Below are 21,598 nucleotides of genomic sequence, written 5' to 3'. Positions count from 1 at the left end.
TCCCACATTTTTAAAGGCTTCCCTTTGTAAGTTTTCCGTATTTTAAATTCAGAGGGTACGTCTAGAAGTAATATGAATAAATGACAGTGAGGTTTGATCTTAGTTCATATGAAGAAGAACTTCTATCAGCTTAGGGTTTTTCAGGATTAGAATGATTTACTTCTGATTTACAAGTAAGTTCTTTGCCTTTAGAAATGTTATAATGCTCTATCGTATATAAATGTTATAAATGTATATGGCCATCTATCAGGACAATATAACAGATATTCTGAATTTTTTAGTGAAGAATACATTAGATAACCTTTAAAAGATTCGTAATGATACAGCCCAATAGGCTTTTATGGACTTCTCTGAGATATAGTAGAAAACTGATATGTAGAATTTTTATAGATGTATAAATTAGAAATCAATATGTTTTGAGCAAATTGCTATTTGTTAGACATGTGAAAAGTTCTACAAAGAAATATGAATCATATTACTAAATGAATTTAGAGTTTACTGTTTTAAGGATATTTTTTATACTAAGAAAAATGTACAGAAACCATTTTGCTATTTGTCAGTCTTTTTCTTCTGGAGATCAAGCACAATATAAGTAATGAAGCATTATGTAACTGTTAAGATCTTCCCCCCCCAGAATGAATATGAGCAGTTAAATTACGCAAAACAGCTGAAAGAAAGATTGGAGGCTTTTACCAGTGATTTTCTTCCTCACATGAAAGAGGAAGAAGAGGTGAGCATAATTTTTTTTCCTTTGTTTTTGGTTTAAAAAGATTTTAAGTTCTATTATGCCTTAGGTACTTCAAAATAATGCATAGGAAGATATATTGGAGGGATAGAGATAAGGCCCCAGTTCATTTTGGGTACGGAACTAAAACCAAAGGAAAAAGACATTAATTTTGTTTTTTCACAAAGGTTGTTGCTTTTCATTGAATGAATGATTTAATTACTTTACTCAGCAAATATTTATATTATTTTTATGTAGACGGCACTTTGTGGAATGTTAATTTTTCATGGTTACCCTAAAGTCTTTTCAGAATTTTTAGCAGGTTCTTTAAACTTTGTAAGATTTTCTGTACTTTCAAACTAAATTTAAGGAATTTTTAATGTTCTTTTTTGCAGTAATGGATTTTAATTAAATGCTGGTTTTAAAGTTATTAGCCTCATGCCTAGTACACATGTTTATTAGGATATCATGAATAGATGGGCAAAACATTTTCTTACTCTCTTCTTTCTCTAAAGTGAAATGAATATCAGGGTAAGGAGTAGAGAAAGTATTTTATGAGTACCTGGATACTTATTCAGCTGTAAATCAGTTAGCATAGAATTCTCAACTATGGCTACACCTTATCAGGTTGGTATTTAAGAAAAAACAAACAACCTACTACTAAACCCTCTCCAAATTAAAAAAATTAAAATTAGTTGGTGAGTATAAATGTAAAATGGAATGATCATATGTTAAGAATGTTTGTATTTCTTTGTTGTCATATTTTTAAAAAAAATTTAAAAATTAATTAAAAAATTAAAAAAAATTAAATCAGCGGGGAAGCATTGGCATGGGTATTTTATTATTATTATTATTATTATTTGGCATGGGTGTTTTTTAAAGGCTCCCTAAGTTATTGTAATATGTAGCCAGGGGTAGAGCCACTGTTGCCAGAGCACTATTTCTTTTTCTTTGATGCACATCAAAATTTTCTGTGAAACTAAAAAAATAAGGCTTGGCTCCACCTCCAAAGATTCTGTTTTATAAATTCAAGGTTGAGACTAAGCATCTGTTTTATATTTAAAAAACTCCATATATCATTCTTTATAGGAGTCACTATACTGGTATAATGATTTGAGGAAATGTCAACAAAATCCAGAAACAATATTGAATATTTAAAGATCTCATCAGAACTCTGACTTATGATTCCAGTACACTGGGTACCATTCTTATTTGATGTAGAGGCTTTGTTTGGGTAGAGTACAGTTATGGTAGTACCAAAGGGGAGTTAAATGACCTAAATGTTCAGCAGTAAAGGAATGATTAAGAGTGCTTGACAAGCTCTGTACAGGAAAACCTTCTGGTTCTGATGCTTTAAAATTGTTAGGGTTTGATTCATTAGCTGAAGAAGCCATAGAGAGAAGGATCTTTTCTACAGTTTTTGCATAAACTAGCTCAGTGGCAACAACTTAAGTTTTTAATCTCTTTGAAATGTATGACCATAATTCTATACTTGAACCATTAATACCTTAAAGGACGTAGAGTAAAACAAAATGAAATTTCTTTCCTTATGAATATTTTGTTTGATTTAGGTTTTTCAGCCCATGTTAATGGAATATTTTACCTATGAAGAGCTTAAGGATATTAAAAAGAAAGTGATTGCACAGCATTGTTCTCAGAAGGATACCGCAGAACTCCTTAGAGGTCTTAGCCTATGGAATCAAGCTGAAGAGCGACAGAAGTTTTTTAAGTATTCTGTGGATGAAAAGTCAGAGAAAGGTGAGATCTATATGTTTAGACAGTTTATTATTTATAGTTGATTCCAAGGCCATTTACATCTTGTTTGTATGAACTGTAGAGTTTGTAGATTTGTAGGAGTATTTTAAGTCTGATTTGCCCCATAGCTAATTGAAGCATTTCTTTTCAAGTATAAATTTAATTGAAGATAATAGTATCTGTTTTAGAATTTGGTGTTGTCTGTTGGAAAGTACAATAAATTACCATCTCCTATAACTTGGACCACATGCAGTGTAGAATTTCTTGAATGAATTTATATTATTATTATTATTGTGGCCAATCAGAATTATTGAAACTGTCTGTAAAGAGCACTTTTTCAGTATCCAACTTTCTCAGCCCCATCGATCATAGTGGCTGCATTTTTTTCTTTATTTCATTGGTTTTTAAAATCAGTTATGCTTATAATTTTGCTTCCATCGTCCAGAAATTTGTGCATTTCTCTCTCTGTTTATATCCAGTAATACTGAGGGAAGTGAGTATGAGGACAGTTTTTCTGTGTACGGGTACTTTGAGATGACGAATAAAAAATGCAAATAAAATGTTTTTTTCCTTAATAGATTATGTCCTCATTTTTGTTATTTGTCCTCCATAGCTTTGCCTGCCTTTAAAAACATTATTAATGAAACAGTTGGTGTTCTTAGGCAAGTTACGGTTACTTTGTTCTTTCTAAATGAAGATAGCGATAGCACTTCTGTTAAAGTAGCCTAGGATTTAAAAAAAAAAAGGTCCTTTTTTCTTTTTTCATTTCATAAAGTATTTAGGTGAGATGCAAGTTGAAACAAAATTGTTCTTATAAGCCAAGCTATAATTAAACCCATAAAGCTTGTGTGCTGCATTCTGAAATGCTTTAGGCACCAAGTCAAGACCTGTTGTGTCTGGTTTAATTGTAATTATAACATGGGATTTAAAAGCATCACACTTACATTTAATTTTCCCATTCCTTCAAAGCAAATTGTAGCTATATTCTGTTTAAAATATTTGCCATTTTAAAAGGAGAGTAGCTTAAAGTAATTTCATCACAGCATAAAATATCTAGGTTGCTTTTTGAAGACAAGTCAGATATACAAAGTACTCATATTCTTCATGGTACTTTAATGATGAAGCTTTTCTGTTTTATCTTCTTTAATGTAACAACAAATTTACATTTACCTTTCCAGAAAATTGCTAATTAAATAATGCATTATAGAAAATTGTATACCCAATGACTCCAAGATTATTGATAAATGTACATTAGCATCATAAATGTTTACATTGTGTTTTCTCATCTGGTGTATATATAGTATAAATAATACTGCCAGCTCAGGTTAGAGCACTTATGAGTTAAAGAAGTCAAATTTTAGAGACTCTTGTATAAAATGTGAGACTCTTGTATAAAAGAGGGCACACCCATAGGGAGGGTATTGACAGGAGTATTAATGCATGAATGGAAAACGCTGTGAGATTTGTGTGTGTCATCAAAAATGTCTGGGAGATTTCATAATCTGGCAGACGCTGCACTTGTTAATTTAAAGCTGTATAACCTGTTGGGTTCCTTTTTCGAAAGATGCTACTTAAATTACAAAGTGAGTATTGTTTTTTTCTGTGATGCCTTTGTAAGAGGAAGTCAATTCTGTGTTCATCGTTGTAGCTTGATAAGATGAGGTATGATTTGGGCCATGATAGTTTAACCCTACAGGTTCTTAACAAGTTTAACATCCTCATGTTACCTCTAATCTATGTTATTTCCTTTTTACATCATGCAGGCAGGAAGAAGTTGATTTCAGGCACTGAGCTTTATTTGTAGGAATGTGATTGTAATTTCTTATTGCATTTGATCTTGTAGCTTTTATTGTTGAAGGTTTTCTTTTTGTTTCAGAAACAGAAGTGTCAGAACACTCCACAAGTATAACCCATCTTCCTCCTGAGGTAATGCTGTCAATTTTCAGTTATCTCAATCCGCAAGAATTATGCCGATGCAGTCAAGTAAGCACTAAATGGTCTCAGCTGGCAAAAACTGGATCGCTTTGGAAACATCTTTACCCTGTTCACTGGGCCAGAGGTAGGTTAATGGGACTTTTAGTTTGTTTTAAAAAATGTTTCAATTTGTTTGTTTAGATGAACATAGACATTAATAGATGAGGACAGGGAAGAAACTCATAGGTTGATCAAAAAAGTAGATTTCATAGTTACATCTTTATGTCTTGGAATATATATATATTTTAAATTAGCAGTACTGAAGTATTTCTGGGTAAATTATATGATAATCTGCAGTTTTCTTTAGAATAATGAAAAATTTGGGAGATACTGCAAAAAAGGTTGGCAAATATTGATAATTGTTGAAAATAAATGATGGGTAATGGAGGTTCATTATGCTATTGAAAATGTACACCAGCATCAAAACTGTTTTCATTGTGTTGTCTCATCTGGTACATATGTAGTATAAGTAAGATTTATTTCTGCTTTTGACTATGTTAAGAAATTTCCATAGCAAAAGGTTAAAAATGAAATAGGATGTCAGAATAGCTTTAAGTAATTAGATTGCGTATTTAACAAATTCAGAATAAATTAATTGTATAAAATTTTTAAATGAGGCACCATTATGGCTTCCTTATGGTGGCTCAGAATAACTGACTCTGTTGGCCTTTAACATATCTTTTGTATTGGTAATGCCTCATTGTATAAGCTAAAGTAACTTAACTTACTTTAAGTTTTTTTTGTGGTAAATTGCTTTTATGTATGGACACTTAAAAAAGCTTTCTTGTCATGAGCGTACATGCAATGCATCCATGGGATAAATGCAACTAATAGGACATATATGTTTTGTCACTAAATTAAAACATTATTTTTTAGGTGAGTATTAGGTGCAATATTCACATTAGATCTTTTTTCATTTTTTTTTAATAGAAAGTTGTAGGTTTAAGAACAATCATGCAGATAATAGAGTTCTCTTATGCCCCCACTCACATATGTAGTTTTCCCTATTTTAACATTTTGTATTAGTGTGGTACCTTTCTTAAAATTGTTAAAAGAATGTTGTTCTAACTATATTCCACAACTATTATATTCCATAATTTACATTAGGATTCATGTTTGTGTTGTTTAATTTTATGGTTCTTTTTTAAAATTTGTATTGTAGTAAAATATATACAGCCTAAAATTTCCACTTTTAGCAACACTCAAATGTGTGATTCATAGTATTGTGCTACCATCACCACTATCCATTGCCACAACTTTTCTATCACCCCAAACAGGAATTTTATATCAATTAAACATGAATTCTATATTCCCTATCCCCAACTTGATCCCTTTTTGCCTATGTTATAGTTTCTGATTCTGAATTTGCTTAATCTAATTATTTCATATCAATGAGATCATAAAATATTTGTCCTTTTGTGTCTGATTTACCTCAACATGATGTCTTCAGGGTACCTCAGTGTTATCACATGTATCAGATCTTCATTACTTCTTGTGGCTGAAAAAAATTCCATTTTGCATATATACCGTATTTTGCTTGTCTGTACATCTGTTAATGGACACTTGGGTTGCTTCCAAGTCGTGAATAATGTCTCTGTGAACATTGAACATTGGAATGTATCTGTTCGAGTCCTTGCTTTCAATTCTTTTGGGTATATAGCTAGAAGTGAGATTACTGGGTCATATGAGAATTCTGTACTTAACTTTCTGAGGAACTACCCAACCGTCTTCCACAGCAGTTGCACCATTTTATATTCTCACCAGCAGTGAACAAGTGTTCCTGTATCTCCCCAACCTCTCCAATGATTGTTCTTTCCTTTTTTAACAGTAGCCATTCTAATGTGTGTAAAATGGTTATCCCAATGTGGTTTTGGTTTGCATTTCCTCAGGTCAGTGATGTTGGGGATCTTTCATGTGCTTTTTTGTATATGTTTGGAGAGATGTTTGGGCTTTTTGCTCACTTTTTATTTGGGTTGCATATCTTTATGTTGTTCAGCTGTAGGATGTCTCTCTATATTTTATAAAATACCAAACCCTTTTCAGAAATGGGGTTTCCAAATATTTTCTTCTGTTGTGTAGGTTGTACTTTCATGATAAAGGCCTTGGAGGCACAAAACTTTTTAATTTGATGAGGTCCCATTTGTCTATTTTTTTCTTTTCTTTTGCTCCTTATGCTTTGGGTGTAAAGTCTAAGAAACCATTGCCAGTGTCCTGAAGATGCCTCCCTACATTTTCTTCTAGGAGTTTGATTGTTCTAACTCTTATATTAGGTCTTTGATTCATTTTGAGTTAATTTTTATATAAGGGGTGAGGCAGCATCCTCCCCCCCACCCCTGCAAATGGAGATCCAGTTTTCCCAGCATTATTTGTTAAAGAGATCATTTTTTTCCCAACTGAGTGGTCTTTACCAGTTTGTCAAAAATCAGTTTGTTATAAATGTGAAGACTGATTTCTGAGCTTCTTCAGTTTGATTCCATTGGTCTGACTGTCTGACTTTGTGTCAGCACCCTGCTGTTTTGATTCCTGTGGCTTTTTTAAGTCCAAGAAGTGTGGATCTTCCAACTCCATTCTTCTTTTTCAAGATGGCTTTAGCTGTTTGGAGCTCCTTACCCTTCCATATAAATTTGATGACTGCCTTTCCATTTCTGCAAAGAAGGTTGTTGGAATTTTGATTGGGATTGCATTGAATTTATAAATTACTCTGGGTAGTCTTGATGTCTAAATGAGATTTAGTCTTCCATTCCATGAACGTGGAATGTCCTTCTATTTATTTAGATTTTCTTTGATTTCTTTTAGCAATGTTTTGTAGTTTTCTCTGTACAGCTCCTTTACATTCTTGATTAGATTTGTTCCTGGATACACGATTCATTTAGTTGCTGTTGTGAATGGAATATTTTTCTTGATTTCTTATGGTTGCTCATTGCCTGCCTATGTAAACACTGCTGATTTTTTTGGGTGTTGATCTTGTGCCCCACCAGTTTGCTGAATTCATTTTAGCTCTGGGGGCTTTAAAGGATTTTTCAGCATTTTCTATATAGGATCATATCTGCAAATATGGTAAGTTTTACTTCTTTCTTTCTAACTTCGTTGCCTTTTATTTCTTATTCTTGCCTAGCTGCTCTGGCAAGAAATTCCAATACAATGTTGAATAACAGTGAAGAACAGAAGGCATCCCTGTTTTGCTCCTGATCTTAGAGAAACATCTTTTTGTCTTTCACCGTTAAGTGGGGTATTAGCTGTGGGCTTTTCACATATGCCCTTTATCATGTTGAGGAAGTTTCCTTCTATTCCTACTTGTTCTAAATCTTTTTATCAAGAATGGTGTTGGATTTTGTCAAATGCCTTTTCTGCATCAATTGATATGATCATATAATGTTTTTCCTTCATTCCGATAATGTAGTGTATTACTTTAATTGGTTTTCTGCTGTTGAGCCACCTTTGTGTGTCTCGGATAAATCATATTTGGTCATGGTGTGTAATTCTTTTAATGTGCCATTGGCTTTAGTTTGCTAATACTTTTTTGAGGATTTTTGTGTCTATATTCATAAGAGATACTGGTCTGTAATTTTCTTGTAGTATCTTTATGTGGTTTTGGTATAAGGGTGATGTTGGCATTGTAGATTGATTTAGGGTGTGTTCTCATCTTCTGTTTTTGGAAGAAATTGAGCAGGATTGGTGTTAATTCTTGGAATGTCTTGTAAAATTCCCCTGTGAAGTCATCTGGTCCTGGGCTTTTTTTTGTTGGGAGATTTTTGATCGCTCATTCAGTCTCTTTACTGGTTATTAGTTTGTTGAGATCTTCTGTTTTTTTTTCTTGAGTCAGTAAAGGTAGTTTATGTGTTTCCAAGAATTGTCCATTTCATTTACGTTATCTAATTTATTGGTGTAGAGTTGTTCATAGTATCCTCTTACAGTGCTTTTTATTTCAGTGGCATCAGTAATTTCCCCTTTTCTTTTCTGATTTTGGTTATTTATGTCCTTTCTCTTTTTTTCCTTTGGAAAAAAATGAATATTGGTGAATTAATTTAATTGCTTTAATTGAATGTATATATTAATAGTTCTTTTGATTATGTCTAATAGTGAATCCTTTGCTTATTTACATATATGTATGTGTGTGTATGTATATTGAACTATTATGGAGTATTACAAGAAATTGCTGACCCATAGCCTAGGGCTCATGTATTTTCTTTATGCAGTTCTTTGTTGTAAATGAGTAGCCTTTTGTAGTGGTAACCAATTTCATTGAATTTTGTTTTAAATTTGGTGAATAGGTGACTGGTATAGTGGTCCTGCAACTGAACTTGATACTGAACCTGATGAAGAATGGGTGAAAAATAGAAAGTATGAAAGTCGTGCTTTTCAGGAGTGGGATGAAGATGCCGATATAGATGAATCTGGTAAGGCTTGCTTGGAATTAAAATTATTTTAATACTTATTGTATTTCACAACTAAGTGCTCATGTTTATTAGGTATTAATATTTGTTATATATTTTATGTTTTGTGCTTTCTAAAGATACTGATTTTTAAAGCCTACTTTTTAAAATTTGAGGGAATAATAGATAAATTGAAAATTTATTCTGCATTTCAAGTAACTTTTTAATTCACAAAAGGTTATTTCCCATTTGTCTTTACATTAAAATACTTTAAAAAATCAGGGAATGATTGCTGTTTTCCTTAGAGAAATAATGTGCATTCATAATAGTGCTTTTCAGTGTACAGCATGTTTTTAGAGCCATTTTAATTGATCAGCTCATTTCAACAGCATTTGTTAAGAGTTCACTGTGGCTCAGAGTAAAAACATGAAGCTGTTGAATCTGTTTCTTCATTTGTAAACAGTCATACCACTTACCTTGCAAGGTTATTGTAGAATTAAGAAGCAATATATCTGAAAATTCCTTATAAATGATAAAAGGTTTTAAAAGGCATAGCCATTCATTAAAAACTGTAGGAGAATTCAAGGGTGAATAAGACTTTATCTCTGCACTTGGAGACTCACAGCCATGAGGGGATAGAATTTAAGAGTACATAATTTTGGATTCAAGGTACACATAGAGGTGCAGAGTGATGTTTTTTGGAATTAGAAGTCTTAAGATATTCTAGATATTAATTACTAAAAGATGAAACAAAAAAATTAACAAATGAGGCATCCTGCTATTTGGTAAAACTAGAACTATAGGTAATTTTTATTTATAAAGCTGCCCACTTAAAAAAAGAAAAAGTAATCTAGCCAGGTGGAAGAACAAAACTTGTGGAATGTAAGAATGAAAAAAATAAATATTATTTGAACTGTTAATGTAGATTATACTTAGGAAATAAAGACAGCATAATTTGGTATAGTTTTGAAAGTTTGAAAGGTGATCGATCAGGAAGAAGTGTATTGGATTTGGTGTGATGTGCTTGATCATATTCATCAAATAGTTATTGAAAACTTACCCTGTACCAGGCACTATTCTAGTTGTGAGGGATGTAATCGTGAACACAGTGTATACAAATCTTTGTCCTTTTAGCACTTAAAATCTGGAGAGGGGAGGCAGATAATAAATAGTTAAAATATGTATCACGTTAGATGGTGACAGGTGCTATGGAAGAGTGGTTAGGGAGAGAGGAAAAAAGTTGTAATTTTAAATAGAGTGGATCCTTAAGTTCCCTAGAAAAGGTAAAATTTGAACAAAAATATAATGAAGGTGAGGTCTTTGCTCAGATGTCATGTGACCTTAGGGAAGACTTCATGTATCCATTTTAGAAAATTAATTCCTTAATATATCCATATAAAGGGTTTTAAAGACTTATCAAACTTAGAGTATTTATCAACACTTGAAGTTAGCCAGAGAGAGAAGACTGTTGCTTTCCTTCATATCGAAAGGGAGAGGATAAGGGTATAAAAATAGAATCTGTCTAAGATTTTACATATATATGTATAGATAGATAGATAGATATCTGTTCAATTGTTTAGTAGATTTAAGACTAAACTTTTGATCTGTCATCTACTTTTAGTGCTTTTCCAGTTTTGCTATCTTAAGTCATTCTTCATAGAATACTTATTTTATTTTTTAAAGAATTCACACATCACAATATGCATAAAGAGATGGAGGGCCATGGAAACAATAGAATGACTTGGGCATAAAATTATAGTAGAATGAATAGAGTTGACTAAAGTAATTTTTATCTCTTCATACATAAGTCCAAAGGAAGAACTTAAGGTAATATCTGTAAATATGGAACCATAATAACAAATTTATAGTTATTTCCACTTACATTCCGTTTGTTAACTATATATAACTGGTTTTATTTTAAATATTTCCTTAGTTGATTCTGTTAAATAATTTAATATGTTTCATATTTAGAGACATTAAAGCTAGGTCTTTAGGTAAGCAGTATGATGCTGAAAAAAGGTAATAAAGTTTTAGTTCATTCTTTTTTAGGGTAGTATATTATTTCTTTATATCAAATAGGATTTTCTTGTATTTCTGTTGTACAGAAGTAGTATGTCCTGTTAAAAACATCCAAGCATTATAGAAGCATATTAAGTAAGTACAAAGGGAAAGGCATGCTTATTTTTAACTTCTTAAAAATTCTGAGGTACGTCCATTTGTTTGATTCATTATGACTAGGCTAATTTAGTTCAGTTTCAAATTTCCTCCAGCTCTGTGTCCTTTATATTTAGGTAAAATAACTGGTGGTACTTTTTAGTATGGGTCATTTTTCTTTTGATGTTATATTCTCTTGAACAACTTCTGCCTATTCTTAGAGTATTCAGAGTTTTTTTTTTTTAATTTTAAAACTTTTTTCATTGTCTGAAAAAGAGTTTTTTTTCTTTTCCTTCTCCCACTTTCTTTGATATGACAGTCATCTTCAACATTGGAAATTCTTCCCCTCATTCTCATTGTGAACCTGTTTTCTTAATTTTTTGGCCTCTTTTTTAGTTAATGTCAAAACTGTGAAATATTAAGTCTTAGAAAGAGAAATCTTGTCCATTTAATTTGTTTGGTATACACAGGGAGCTTAAGGTGGTAGCAAAAAATATTTCATATATAATGATTTGGTGATTCCTTGAGTAGCCTAGTTATAATTAGCATATCAAGTTCTTAGACTTTTGAATTCATTTTACAGAAGAGTCTGCAGAGGAATCGATTGCTATCAGCATTGCACAAATGGAAAAACGTTTACTCCATGGCTTAATTCATAATATTCTACCGTATGTTGGTACTTCTGTAAAAACTTTAGTATTAGCATACAGCTCTGCAGTTTCCAGCAAAATGGTATGTATTAAATTAGCACTAGTTTGGATATTAAGAAAAAGTAGCAATTATATAAGTTTGATTTGCTTATTCCTGGGTTTAATTAAGGAAAAAAATACCTATGACAGGTACTTATTGAGTGCCTTCCCATGAGTAGGCATGGCTGCTAACTTTTATGTTACTTTATTTCAGTTTTCACAGCAGTCTTTGTAGTATAGATATCATTGTTCACATGCTATAAATAAGGAAACAAAGATTTAGAGAACTTATATAATTTATTCATTTTCATAAATGATAAAGTCCAGATTTGCATGATTCTTTATAATACATAAGGCTTGTAAGATGGGCAAGTGAGAAAAAAATCACTGTTGTATAAAAGTTTTATCCTGTGGCTTCCTACATTAGAATCTCCTTTGGTATTCTTTAAAACTAGATTTTCTGCATCCAACCTCTAGAATTACATCAAATTCTCAGGAGTTTGATCTCAGAATTTATCTTTTTTATATACTGTTTTGGTGATTTTTACATACACAAAAGTTTGAGAACTACTGAATTATATAATTTAGTAATACTTATCTCTTACCTAATTAACAGTCTGTAGATCTTCACAGTGACTTTTTTTCCCCCTTAGGTTAGGCAGATTTTAGAGCTTTGTCCTAACCTGGAACACCTGGATCTTACCCAAACTGATATTTCAGATTCTGCATTTGACAGGTTAGTTATTTTTAAATATTTAAAGATAATGATTTTTAACTATCAGTCAGTAAAGTTGTTCTTTAGTTTTTCATTTACTTAATTGCAGGTTAGCCATATTATTTTGTTTTACTATCAAATCTCAGTCATGTGGCCATAACTTTATAACACCCTCCAATTCTTTGCCTTTTGTTCATAGGGCCCAGCTGATGTAACACTCCAATTTGTATCATCCTGTCCTCTTTATAATTCTGTACTGTATCTAGGCCTTTGAACCTTGCTGTGCAGCCGTGTAGATTGACACTATAAAATTTTAAGAAGTTTTCAGATTCAGTTCAATTCTAAGTGCTCTTTGACAAAACTCCCTCTTATATTACTCAGTTATTCTGAAATTGTGTCACTTGCACCAAGCTACAATCTTCATAGATTGTATTTCCTTGGATACCATCAATTTCCTTCTTATTGTACCTACCCCTTTTTTCTCATCCTCTGCTTCTATGCCAATAGCTTTCTTCTCAGGCTAATGCATTCTGAATTTTCAAATGAATGATAGGTTAATAGCTCTGCCAATTCATAGAGCTTGTTTTTTTCTAGATTTTCCTCCATTGATCATTTGTTATCCTATTTCTTTTATGAGTGTACAACTTTACTTTTACTTATTACTTATCAGGATAATAAACTTACTTAAGTCCTCCTATCCTTATCCTTCTCTCATCTTATTCTTCTGCTAGGTTAGCTGTACTGTTCCTAATAACTCATTATCTTTTCTTATCCCCAGCACCTAAAATAGTGCCTGACAATAGACATTCAGTAAATGTTTGAGTGGTTACATTAGATTTGAAATCTTCTAGTTTACCTCTGCATATATATAGTCAAATGCTTTTGAACAATTTAACAATATAATCAATAGTCTTGCTTCCTCTCAATTATAGTTGGTCTTGGCTGGGTTGCTGCCAGAGTCTTCGGCATCTTGATCTGTCTGGATGTGAGAAAATCACAGATGTGGCTCTAGAGAAGATTTCCAGAGCTCTTGGAATTCTGACGTCTTATCAGATTGGCCTTTTAAAAACTTCTAGAAGCAAAATTACTTTGAGTACATGGAAGAATAAAGACATTTCCATGCAGTCCACCAAACAGGATACTTGTTTGCACAATTTAACTAACAAGGGCATTGGAGAAGAAATAGGTAATGAACATCCCTGGACTCAGCCCATTTCTTCTGAAAATTTCAGTTCTCCTTATGTGTGGATGTTAAATGCTGAAGATTTGGCTGACATTGAAGATGCTGTAGAATGGAGGCATAGAAATGTTGAAAGTCTTTGTGTGATGGAAACAGCATCCAACTTTAGTTGCTCCACCTCTGGTTGTTACAGTAAGGATATTGTTGGACTAAGGACTAGTGTCTGTTGGCAGCAGCATTGTGCTTCTCCGGCCTTTGCGTATTGTGGTCATTCATTTTGTTGTACAGGAACAGCTCTAAGAACTATGTCAGCACTCCCGGAGTCTTCTGCATTATGTAGAAAAACATCAAGGACTAGATTGCCCATGGGAAGAGACTTAATTTACTCTGAGAGTGAAAAATCTGATCAAGAGACAGGACGTGTACTTTTGTTTCTCAGTCTGTCTGGATGTTATCAGATCACAGACCATGGTCTCAGGTAAGTAGTTATTTGCAGAGTATTAGGAAATGGATATGTTCTCATTCTCAAAAGAAATATAAAAACTTTGATTTTAAGTCATGGCTTTAAGTTGATTTATTTAACCAGAAAATTTTAACCAGCAAAATCAAAATTTGTCATTCTTCAAAATGTTGAAGTAACATCACTTCTGATATCAGATGAAGTTTCATTTTAGTCAGTTAAAATCCTTTGTTGTATATGGAAGAAAAAAACATTGAAAGTTTAATAAATACTAGTGAATTCCTATATCACATTTTCTAGGTTGATTTCTGGGATGTAAAGATGAATAAGACACAATTTATACCATGAAATATTTGTAACAGAGAAGAAAATATGTACACTTTATTCTTTTGCTGTGTAAGTTGTTTCATAGAGATGCCATGGAAGATCAGAGGCAGGAGAGATCTCATCTAAGTGAAGGACCTGATCAGGAAAATGTAATGAAGAGATGGCATTGATTGACTCTTGAAGAATGATGAAGGATTGTGTTAGGTAGCAGTGAGAAGAGATTTCGTGTACTGGGGATCACTTGAATGTACAGGAACACAAAGATGTGAAAGCACTTTGAGGAGTGTTCAGAGATTTGATATTCCATTTGGTTATAGTGAAGGATATGTATTGTGGACTAGTGGGAGATAAGATTGTCTATCAGATATTCTTAAAGAAACACTGGCTGGGTTTGAATTCAGGGCAGAATTCATTTTGGGGACAGGAGAACATACAGAATCTATCATATACAGTAATATTTGGACTGGTGGCTAGTTGAAAAAAGTCTGTTATCTATGTGCAAGGCTCTTCTTTTTAATTGGCTTATCTTGAAGAAATCTTTCTAAAGCGTTCACATATTTATTAAGTGCTTACTATATGACTTGCCCTGTTTTAATTTCTGGGGATCCAGAGTGAATAAGACAAATTCTCTGTCTTCATGGAGTTTATAATCTAGTGGCAGAAACAGACAATGACTAGATAAGTCACATAGAATATTCTGAAGAAAAATAGTGTTATGGGACAGAGAATATAGAACATTCAACTTCGTAATTGGTGATCAGAGAAGTCTTCTTTGAAATAAGCATGTTTTGAGTAGAGATTGTGATGAAGTTAGCCAATGTTGTTTGAACCTTGGGGAAGAGGTTGAAAAATAGGAATTTAAATTTAATTTTCATTGAAACAATTCTACATTCACTGTATCAGTTTACAAAGCGTTTAAATTACATGTTGCATTAATAAGTACAAGTGGTGTAAATAGGTGTGAGAACAAATACAACTCATGCAAGCATAAGTATACAACTCAGCTTAAGGAGCAGAAATGCTCAGGTGTATTAGAGGGATCATTCGGTGTATTAGAGGGATCATTCAATGTGCTTTCTGTATTACTCATTATGTTTTATTTAGAAATAAGTATTCTGGTTTTGGAAAGTTGTATACATGGGGCTTGTTTAAAGAGCTTTGACTATATAAATGTAGGTTGATAATGAAGCTTTTCTTTTTTAATCTTTTTAATTTGAAATACTTTCAAACTTACAGGGCAGTTGCAAAAAAGAATACAAAACCCAAATGGAGAATTCTCCCCCTACCCAAATACCCATATTTTTGGCATTTAATCACATTTGGTGTATAAGTCTGTCTCTCCATCTTTCCATGTGCCTTTCTATCCATCCATCCATCCATCTATTTGTTTTCTAAACATTTGAGACTGGGTTGCATATTTCATGCTCCTTGAACATTTAATGCTTCCTTGTGCATTTTCTAAAAATAAAGACATTCACTTATGTAATCACCTTAAGTACAGTTAACATTTAAACTTGATATAAAGCCTACAGTCTGTATTATAATTTTTTTCTTATGTTACAGTACTGTTTCTTTTGAGCATTTTTCCTTCATTATTAGATCCAGTCCAGGATCATGTATTGCATTTAATTGTCATTAACTCTCCAGCCTTGATGGTTTAATTATGGAAACATATGCAACATAAACTCTACCACTGCATCCACTCCCGGTCATACAATTCAGTGGGATTAATCATATTTATAATGTTGTGCTACCCTCACCAACTTTCATTATCAGAAATTTCCCATCAGATAAGGAAAGTTTTAAGCTTAATGGAATAAATAGCATCATTTATGTGCTCTTTATACAGCATTTTCTGGTTTGCATAGTAATGAAATAAAAAAATCTTGGTTATCATTTAAAATACCTCTTATTTACTTTGTAACCTTCACACTACCATTATAGTTTTGGTTTAAAATGCACTTACTCCCCTTGAACCTTTGGTAACTGTTTATTAATATTTTGGTCCTTACTTTTTAAATCCAGACCAACATTCTCGGGTAATTGGTGTGCTTAGACCATTTATAGTTAATGTAATTATCGAAATGTTCAGGTTTATATATACCACCTTGCTGTTTGCTTTACCTTTGTTTCATTTGTTCTTTATATTTTCCCTCTGTTTCCTGACTTCTTTTAGATTTGTTGAGTACTTTTTGATATTTATTTTATCATTATTATTGGGTCATACCTCTTCTGTTGTTTGCTCTAGTGTTTATAGGTATCTTTATCTTATTACTTTCTACCTTCAAGTAATATTATTTCACCTACAGTATGGGACTCTTACATCTTACTTTTCCTGTTGTACTTTTCATCTCTTGTAAATCTGTTTGGGACTTTTAAAAACATGTATTTTTCCTGTTTTTCTCATTCTTTAAATTTTTTTAATTGTATTTAAAATACTTAGAAAAAGCTTGTTCAAGGTCATTGCCTGCTGATTCTTTCATCTTTCTGTTCATTGATTTTTATTCCCCTGCTTCTCTCAATGTCTAGTAGTTTTTGATTGGATGCCAGATAATATGAATTATGTATTGTTGAATACTGGATTTTGCTCTATCCTGTAAGAGTGCCACTTTTGGATCACTCACTGGTCTATACTATTTCTGTAACTTATATACATTTCTTTAAATCTTTTTCTTATTGCATATTTTGTAGTGTTTGTTTAAATGTGTCTTCCCCTGGTTGAGGGTACAGAATGTATTTTATTCATTTTGCATTCTGTTTAGGTCTTGTGCCTGGCATACTTGCACATTGATGATAAAAAGGAGTCTACAGCGATCTTTCTAGAATGCATTTGTTATTATGATACTCCTCTATCTAAGTCTTCCAGTGACCCCATCATGTTAAAGTCCAAATTTGTGGCCCCTGCTTACCTTTCTATTTCCTATTATCTTTCTTAAAACTTTTTTTTTTCTTTCTTGAAACTTTTGCTCTTACTTCCCCCTTTCCTGAGTCTGGCAAAAAAAAAGAACAAACAGATAAACATAATAAATCTTCTGCCACACACTTATTTTCTCTTCCTCCAAGGTACCATGTTTCTCTTGTCTTTGTCTCTAGGCATTTATGTTGGTTTCTTCTGCCTGTAATATTACAATTATTGGTTAAGTTCTATTTTTCTATTACAGTCTGACTGTCATTTTGTATGGGAGATTTTTCTGAACTCCCAAGCCCCTTTTATAGGTTTTCAGGCGAGTATTCATCACATGGTACTATTATTGCTTGTTTTCTGTGATTTTCCAGTAACCTCAGTGAGGCCAGTGACTGTGCAAATGATTTACTTAAGTAACACTTGTGATATGAAGTTTATTTCATCCAGTCTGTCCTTAATATGCTGAAAAATTTTAACCTTTACAACCTGAAATGAACACTGCATTGAAATACCTTCAGAAATCTTTCAGAGCATTTTTTTAAAGCTGCATATTTTATTCTTTTATTATGAACTATTCAACTTCATAGGAAAAACAGAAATAATAAGCATTAAAGCCTATACTGTCTCCCATTAAAGACTGCTGTCCCTGACTGCTGTGCCTCAGTCAGGTCACTGAGATTCTGAACTGCTACTATTAACCTATAGTCTTTAGGGGTGGGGTGATATATGTTTGGAAAAAAAAATCAGTTTTTAAATCAAAATTTAGGGAAGAGTGTTCACATTTATCATGGGGCTTGTTTTTATAATCATTTTCCTTTTTCAAACATGTAGTTATAGATTTTGAATGTGCCATCTCAATCTGTACAATTCAGTATCTCTCAATATGTCTATCAGTAAATTTTTCCTTGGTTCTTTCTTTTTTAAAAAACATTTTGTTGTGAAAAATAACCTATATACAAAAAAAACCCAATAAATTTCAAAGCACACTGCAACAATTAGTTATAGAACAGATTTCAGAGTTTGGTATGGGTTACAGTTCCACAATTTTAAGTTTTTCCTTCTAGCTGCTCCAAGACGCTGGAGACTAAAAGAAATACCAATATAATGATTCAGCAGTCCTAATCGTTTGTTAAATCCTATCTTGTCTGTTATAACTCCGTTATCTCCTTTGATCTTTCTCCCAGTCTTTAGGTGTATTTGGGCTATATGCCCATTCTCACTTTTTCATGTTGGAAAGGGCTGTCGATAATACGGGATAGGGGGATGAAACTAATTGTTGTTCTGGACAGGCTGGCTCCTTTGGGTTTCAGGATTTATCTGGCCTGGGAACCCATTGGAAATTGTAGGTTTCTGAAAAGTAATCACAGTGCATGAAAACCTTTGTAGAAGCTCAAAAAAGCCCTAGGTGGTCTTTAGGTTTGACAGAAATGGTTTTAGTTGGGGTTTGGCAAACCATGATAAATAGCAATATCTAGCTGAAGTTTGCATACGATTCCTTAGATATTTCTAATCTCAGTTAATAGTTTTATACTTTTTATTTAACATTGCTTCTTAAATTTCCATGTAAATGTTTAATCATATTAATTTTTAACCAAATTTATTGTATTGTTGGTTTCTTTTTTTTTTTTTTTTTTTAGCCCAGTGTGAATTTGCAGTAAACTAGAAATTTTTATTAAGAAAGAAAAAAGAAATTAACACAACATTTAGAAATCATACCATTCTACATATGCACTCAGTAATTCTTAACATCATCACATAGATGCATGATCATTTTTCTTAGTACATTTGCATCAGTTTAGAGGAACTAGCAACACAACAGAAAAAGATATAAAATGTCAATATAAAGAAAAAAATAAAGTAGTAGTAATAGTAAAAAAACAACAACAAACAAACCAACAAGCAAACAAAAACAAAAAAAAACCCTATAGCTCAGATGCAGCTTCATTCAGTATTTTAACATGATTACTTTACAATTAGGTATTATTGTGCTGTCCATTTTTGAGTTTTTGTATCTAGTCCTGTTGCACAATCTGTATCCCTTCAGCTTCAATTACCCATTGTCTTACCCTGTTTCTAACTCCTGCTGAACTCTGTTACCAATGACATATTTCAAGTTTATTCTCGAATGTCCGTTCACAACAGTGGGACCATACAGTATTTGTCCTTTAGTTTTTGGCTGGATTCACTCAGCATAATATTCTCTAGGTCCATCCATGTTATTACATGGTTCACAAGTTTATCTTGTCTTAAAGCTGCATAATATTCCATCGTATGTATATACCACAGTTTGTTTAGCCACTCTTCTGTTGATGGAGATTTTGGCTGTTTCCATCTCTTTGCAATTGTAAATAACGCTGCTATAAACATTGGTGTGCAAATGTCCGTTTGTGTCTTTGCCCTTAAGTCCTTTGAGTAGATACCTAGCAATGGTATTGCTGGGTCGTATGGCAATTCTATATTCAGCTTTTTGAGGAACCGCCAAACTGCCTTCCACAGTGGTTGCACCCTTTGACATTCCCACCAACAGTGAATAAGTGTGCCTCTTTCTCCGCATCCTCTCCAGCACTTGTCATTTTCTGTTTTGTTGATAATGGCCATTCTGGTGGGTGTGAGATGATATCTCATTGTGGTTTTGATTTGCATTTCTCTAATGGCCAGGGACATTGAGCATCTCTTCATGTGCCTCTTGGCCATCCGTATTTCTTCTTCTGGTAGGTGTCTGTTTAAGTCTTTTTCCCATTTTGTAATTGGGTTGGCTGTCTTTTTGTTGTTGAGTTGAATAATCTCTTTATAAATTCTGGATACTAGACCCTTATCTGATATGTCATTTCCAAATATTGTCTCCCATTGTGTAGGCTGTCTTTCTACTTTCTTGATGAAGTTCTCTGATGCACAAAAGTGTTTAATTTTGAGAAGCTCCCATTTATTTATTTCCTTCTTCAGTGTTCTTGCTTTAGGTTTAAGGTCCATAAAACCACCTCCAGTTGTAAGATCCATAAGATATCTCCCAACATTTTCCTCTAACTGTTTTATGGTCTTAGACCTAATGTTTAGATCTTTGATCCATTTTGAGTTAACTTTTGTATAGGGTGTGAGAGATGGGTCTTCTTTCATTCTTTTGCATATGGATATCCAGTTCTCTAGGCACCATTTATTGAAGAGACTGTTCTGTCCCAGGTGAGTTGGCTTGACTGCCTTATCAAAGATCAAATGTCCATAGATGAGAGGGTCTATATCTGAGCACTCTATTCGATTCCATTGGTCGATATATCTATCTTTATGCCAATACCATGCTGTTTTGACCACTGTGGCTTCATAATATGCCTTAAAGTCAGGCAGCGCGAGACCTCCAGCTTCGTTTTTTTTCCTCAAGATGTTTTTAGCAATTCGGGGTACCCTGCCCTTCCAGATAAATTTGCTTATTGGTTTTTCTATTTCTGAAAAATATGTTGTTGGGATTTTGATTGGTATTGCATTGAATCTGTAAATCAATTTAGGTAGGATTGACATCTTAACTATATTTAGTCTTCCAATCCATGAACACGGTACGCCCTTCCATCTATTTAGGTCTTCTGTGATTTCTTTTAACAGTTTTTTGTAGTTTTCTTTATAGGTTTTTTGTCTCTTTGGTTAAATTTATTCCTAGGTATTTTATTCTTTTAGTTGCGATTGTAAATGGGATTCGTTTCTTGATTTCTACCTCAGCTTGTTCATTACTAGTGTATAGAAAAGCTACAGATTTTTGAATGTTGATCTTGTAGCCTGCTACTTTGCTGTACTCATTTATTAGCTCTAGTAATTTTGTTGTGGATTTTTCTGGGTTTTCTACATATAGTATCATATCGTCTGCAAACAGTGATAGTTTTACTTCTTCCTTTCCAATTTTGATGCCTTGTATTTCTTTTTCTTGCCTAATTGCTCTGGCTAGAACTTCCAACACAATGTTGAATAATAGTGGTGATAGTGGACATCCTTGTCTTGTTCCTGATCTTAGGGGGAAAGTTTTCAATTTTTCCCCATTGAGGATGATATTAGCTGTGGGTTTTTCATATATTCCCTCTATCATTTTAAGGAAGTTCCCTTGTATTCCTATCTTTTGAAGTGTTTTCAGCAGGAAAGGATGTTGAATCTTGTCAAATGCCTTCTCTGCATCAATTGAGATGATCATGTGATTTTTCTGCTTTGATTTGTTGATATGGTGTATTACATTAATTGATTTTCTTATGTTGAACCATCCTTGCATACCTGGGATGAATCCTACTTGGTCATGATGTATAATTCTTTTAATGTGTTGTTGGATACGATTTGCTAGAATTTTATTGAGGATTTTTGCATCTGTATT

The 21,598-nt window shown here is 32.8% G+C and overlaps 1 protein-coding gene across 3 annotated transcripts in view; it reads left to right on the top strand.

Moving 5' to 3' along the window:
- FBXL5 (F-box and leucine rich repeat protein 5) overlaps window positions 1–21,598 on the top strand; it is a 49,180-nt gene that overhangs the window by 15,576 nt on the left and 12,006 nt on the right. The window contains exons 3-9 of one of the 3 annotated variants that reach the window (XM_077136439.1): window positions 635–730; window positions 2,296–2,482; window positions 4,356–4,538; window positions 8,725–8,850; window positions 11,564–11,712; window positions 12,323–12,405; window positions 13,317–14,042. In XM_077136439.1, the coding sequence (XP_076992554.1) occupies window positions 635–730; window positions 2,296–2,482; window positions 4,356–4,538; window positions 8,725–8,850; window positions 11,564–11,712; window positions 12,323–12,405; window positions 13,317–14,042 (1,550 nt within the window). Of the gene's footprint in view, window positions 1–619; window positions 731–2,295; window positions 2,483–4,355; window positions 4,539–8,724; window positions 8,851–11,563; window positions 11,713–12,322; window positions 12,406–13,316; window positions 14,043–21,598 lie in introns of all 3 variants that reach the window. The other 2 variants (XM_077136438.1, XM_077136437.1) reach the window with 2 other exon arrangements.

Source organism: Tamandua tetradactyla, chromosome 19, assembly GCF_023851605.1.
Source record: "Tamandua tetradactyla isolate mTamTet1 chromosome 19, mTamTet1.pri, whole genome shotgun sequence".
Lineage (NCBI taxonomy): Eukaryota > Metazoa > Chordata > Mammalia > Pilosa > Myrmecophagidae > Tamandua > Tamandua tetradactyla.
The sequence above is the reverse complement of the archived record's forward strand: the minus strand, read 5'-3'. Positions and strand labels throughout refer to the sequence as shown.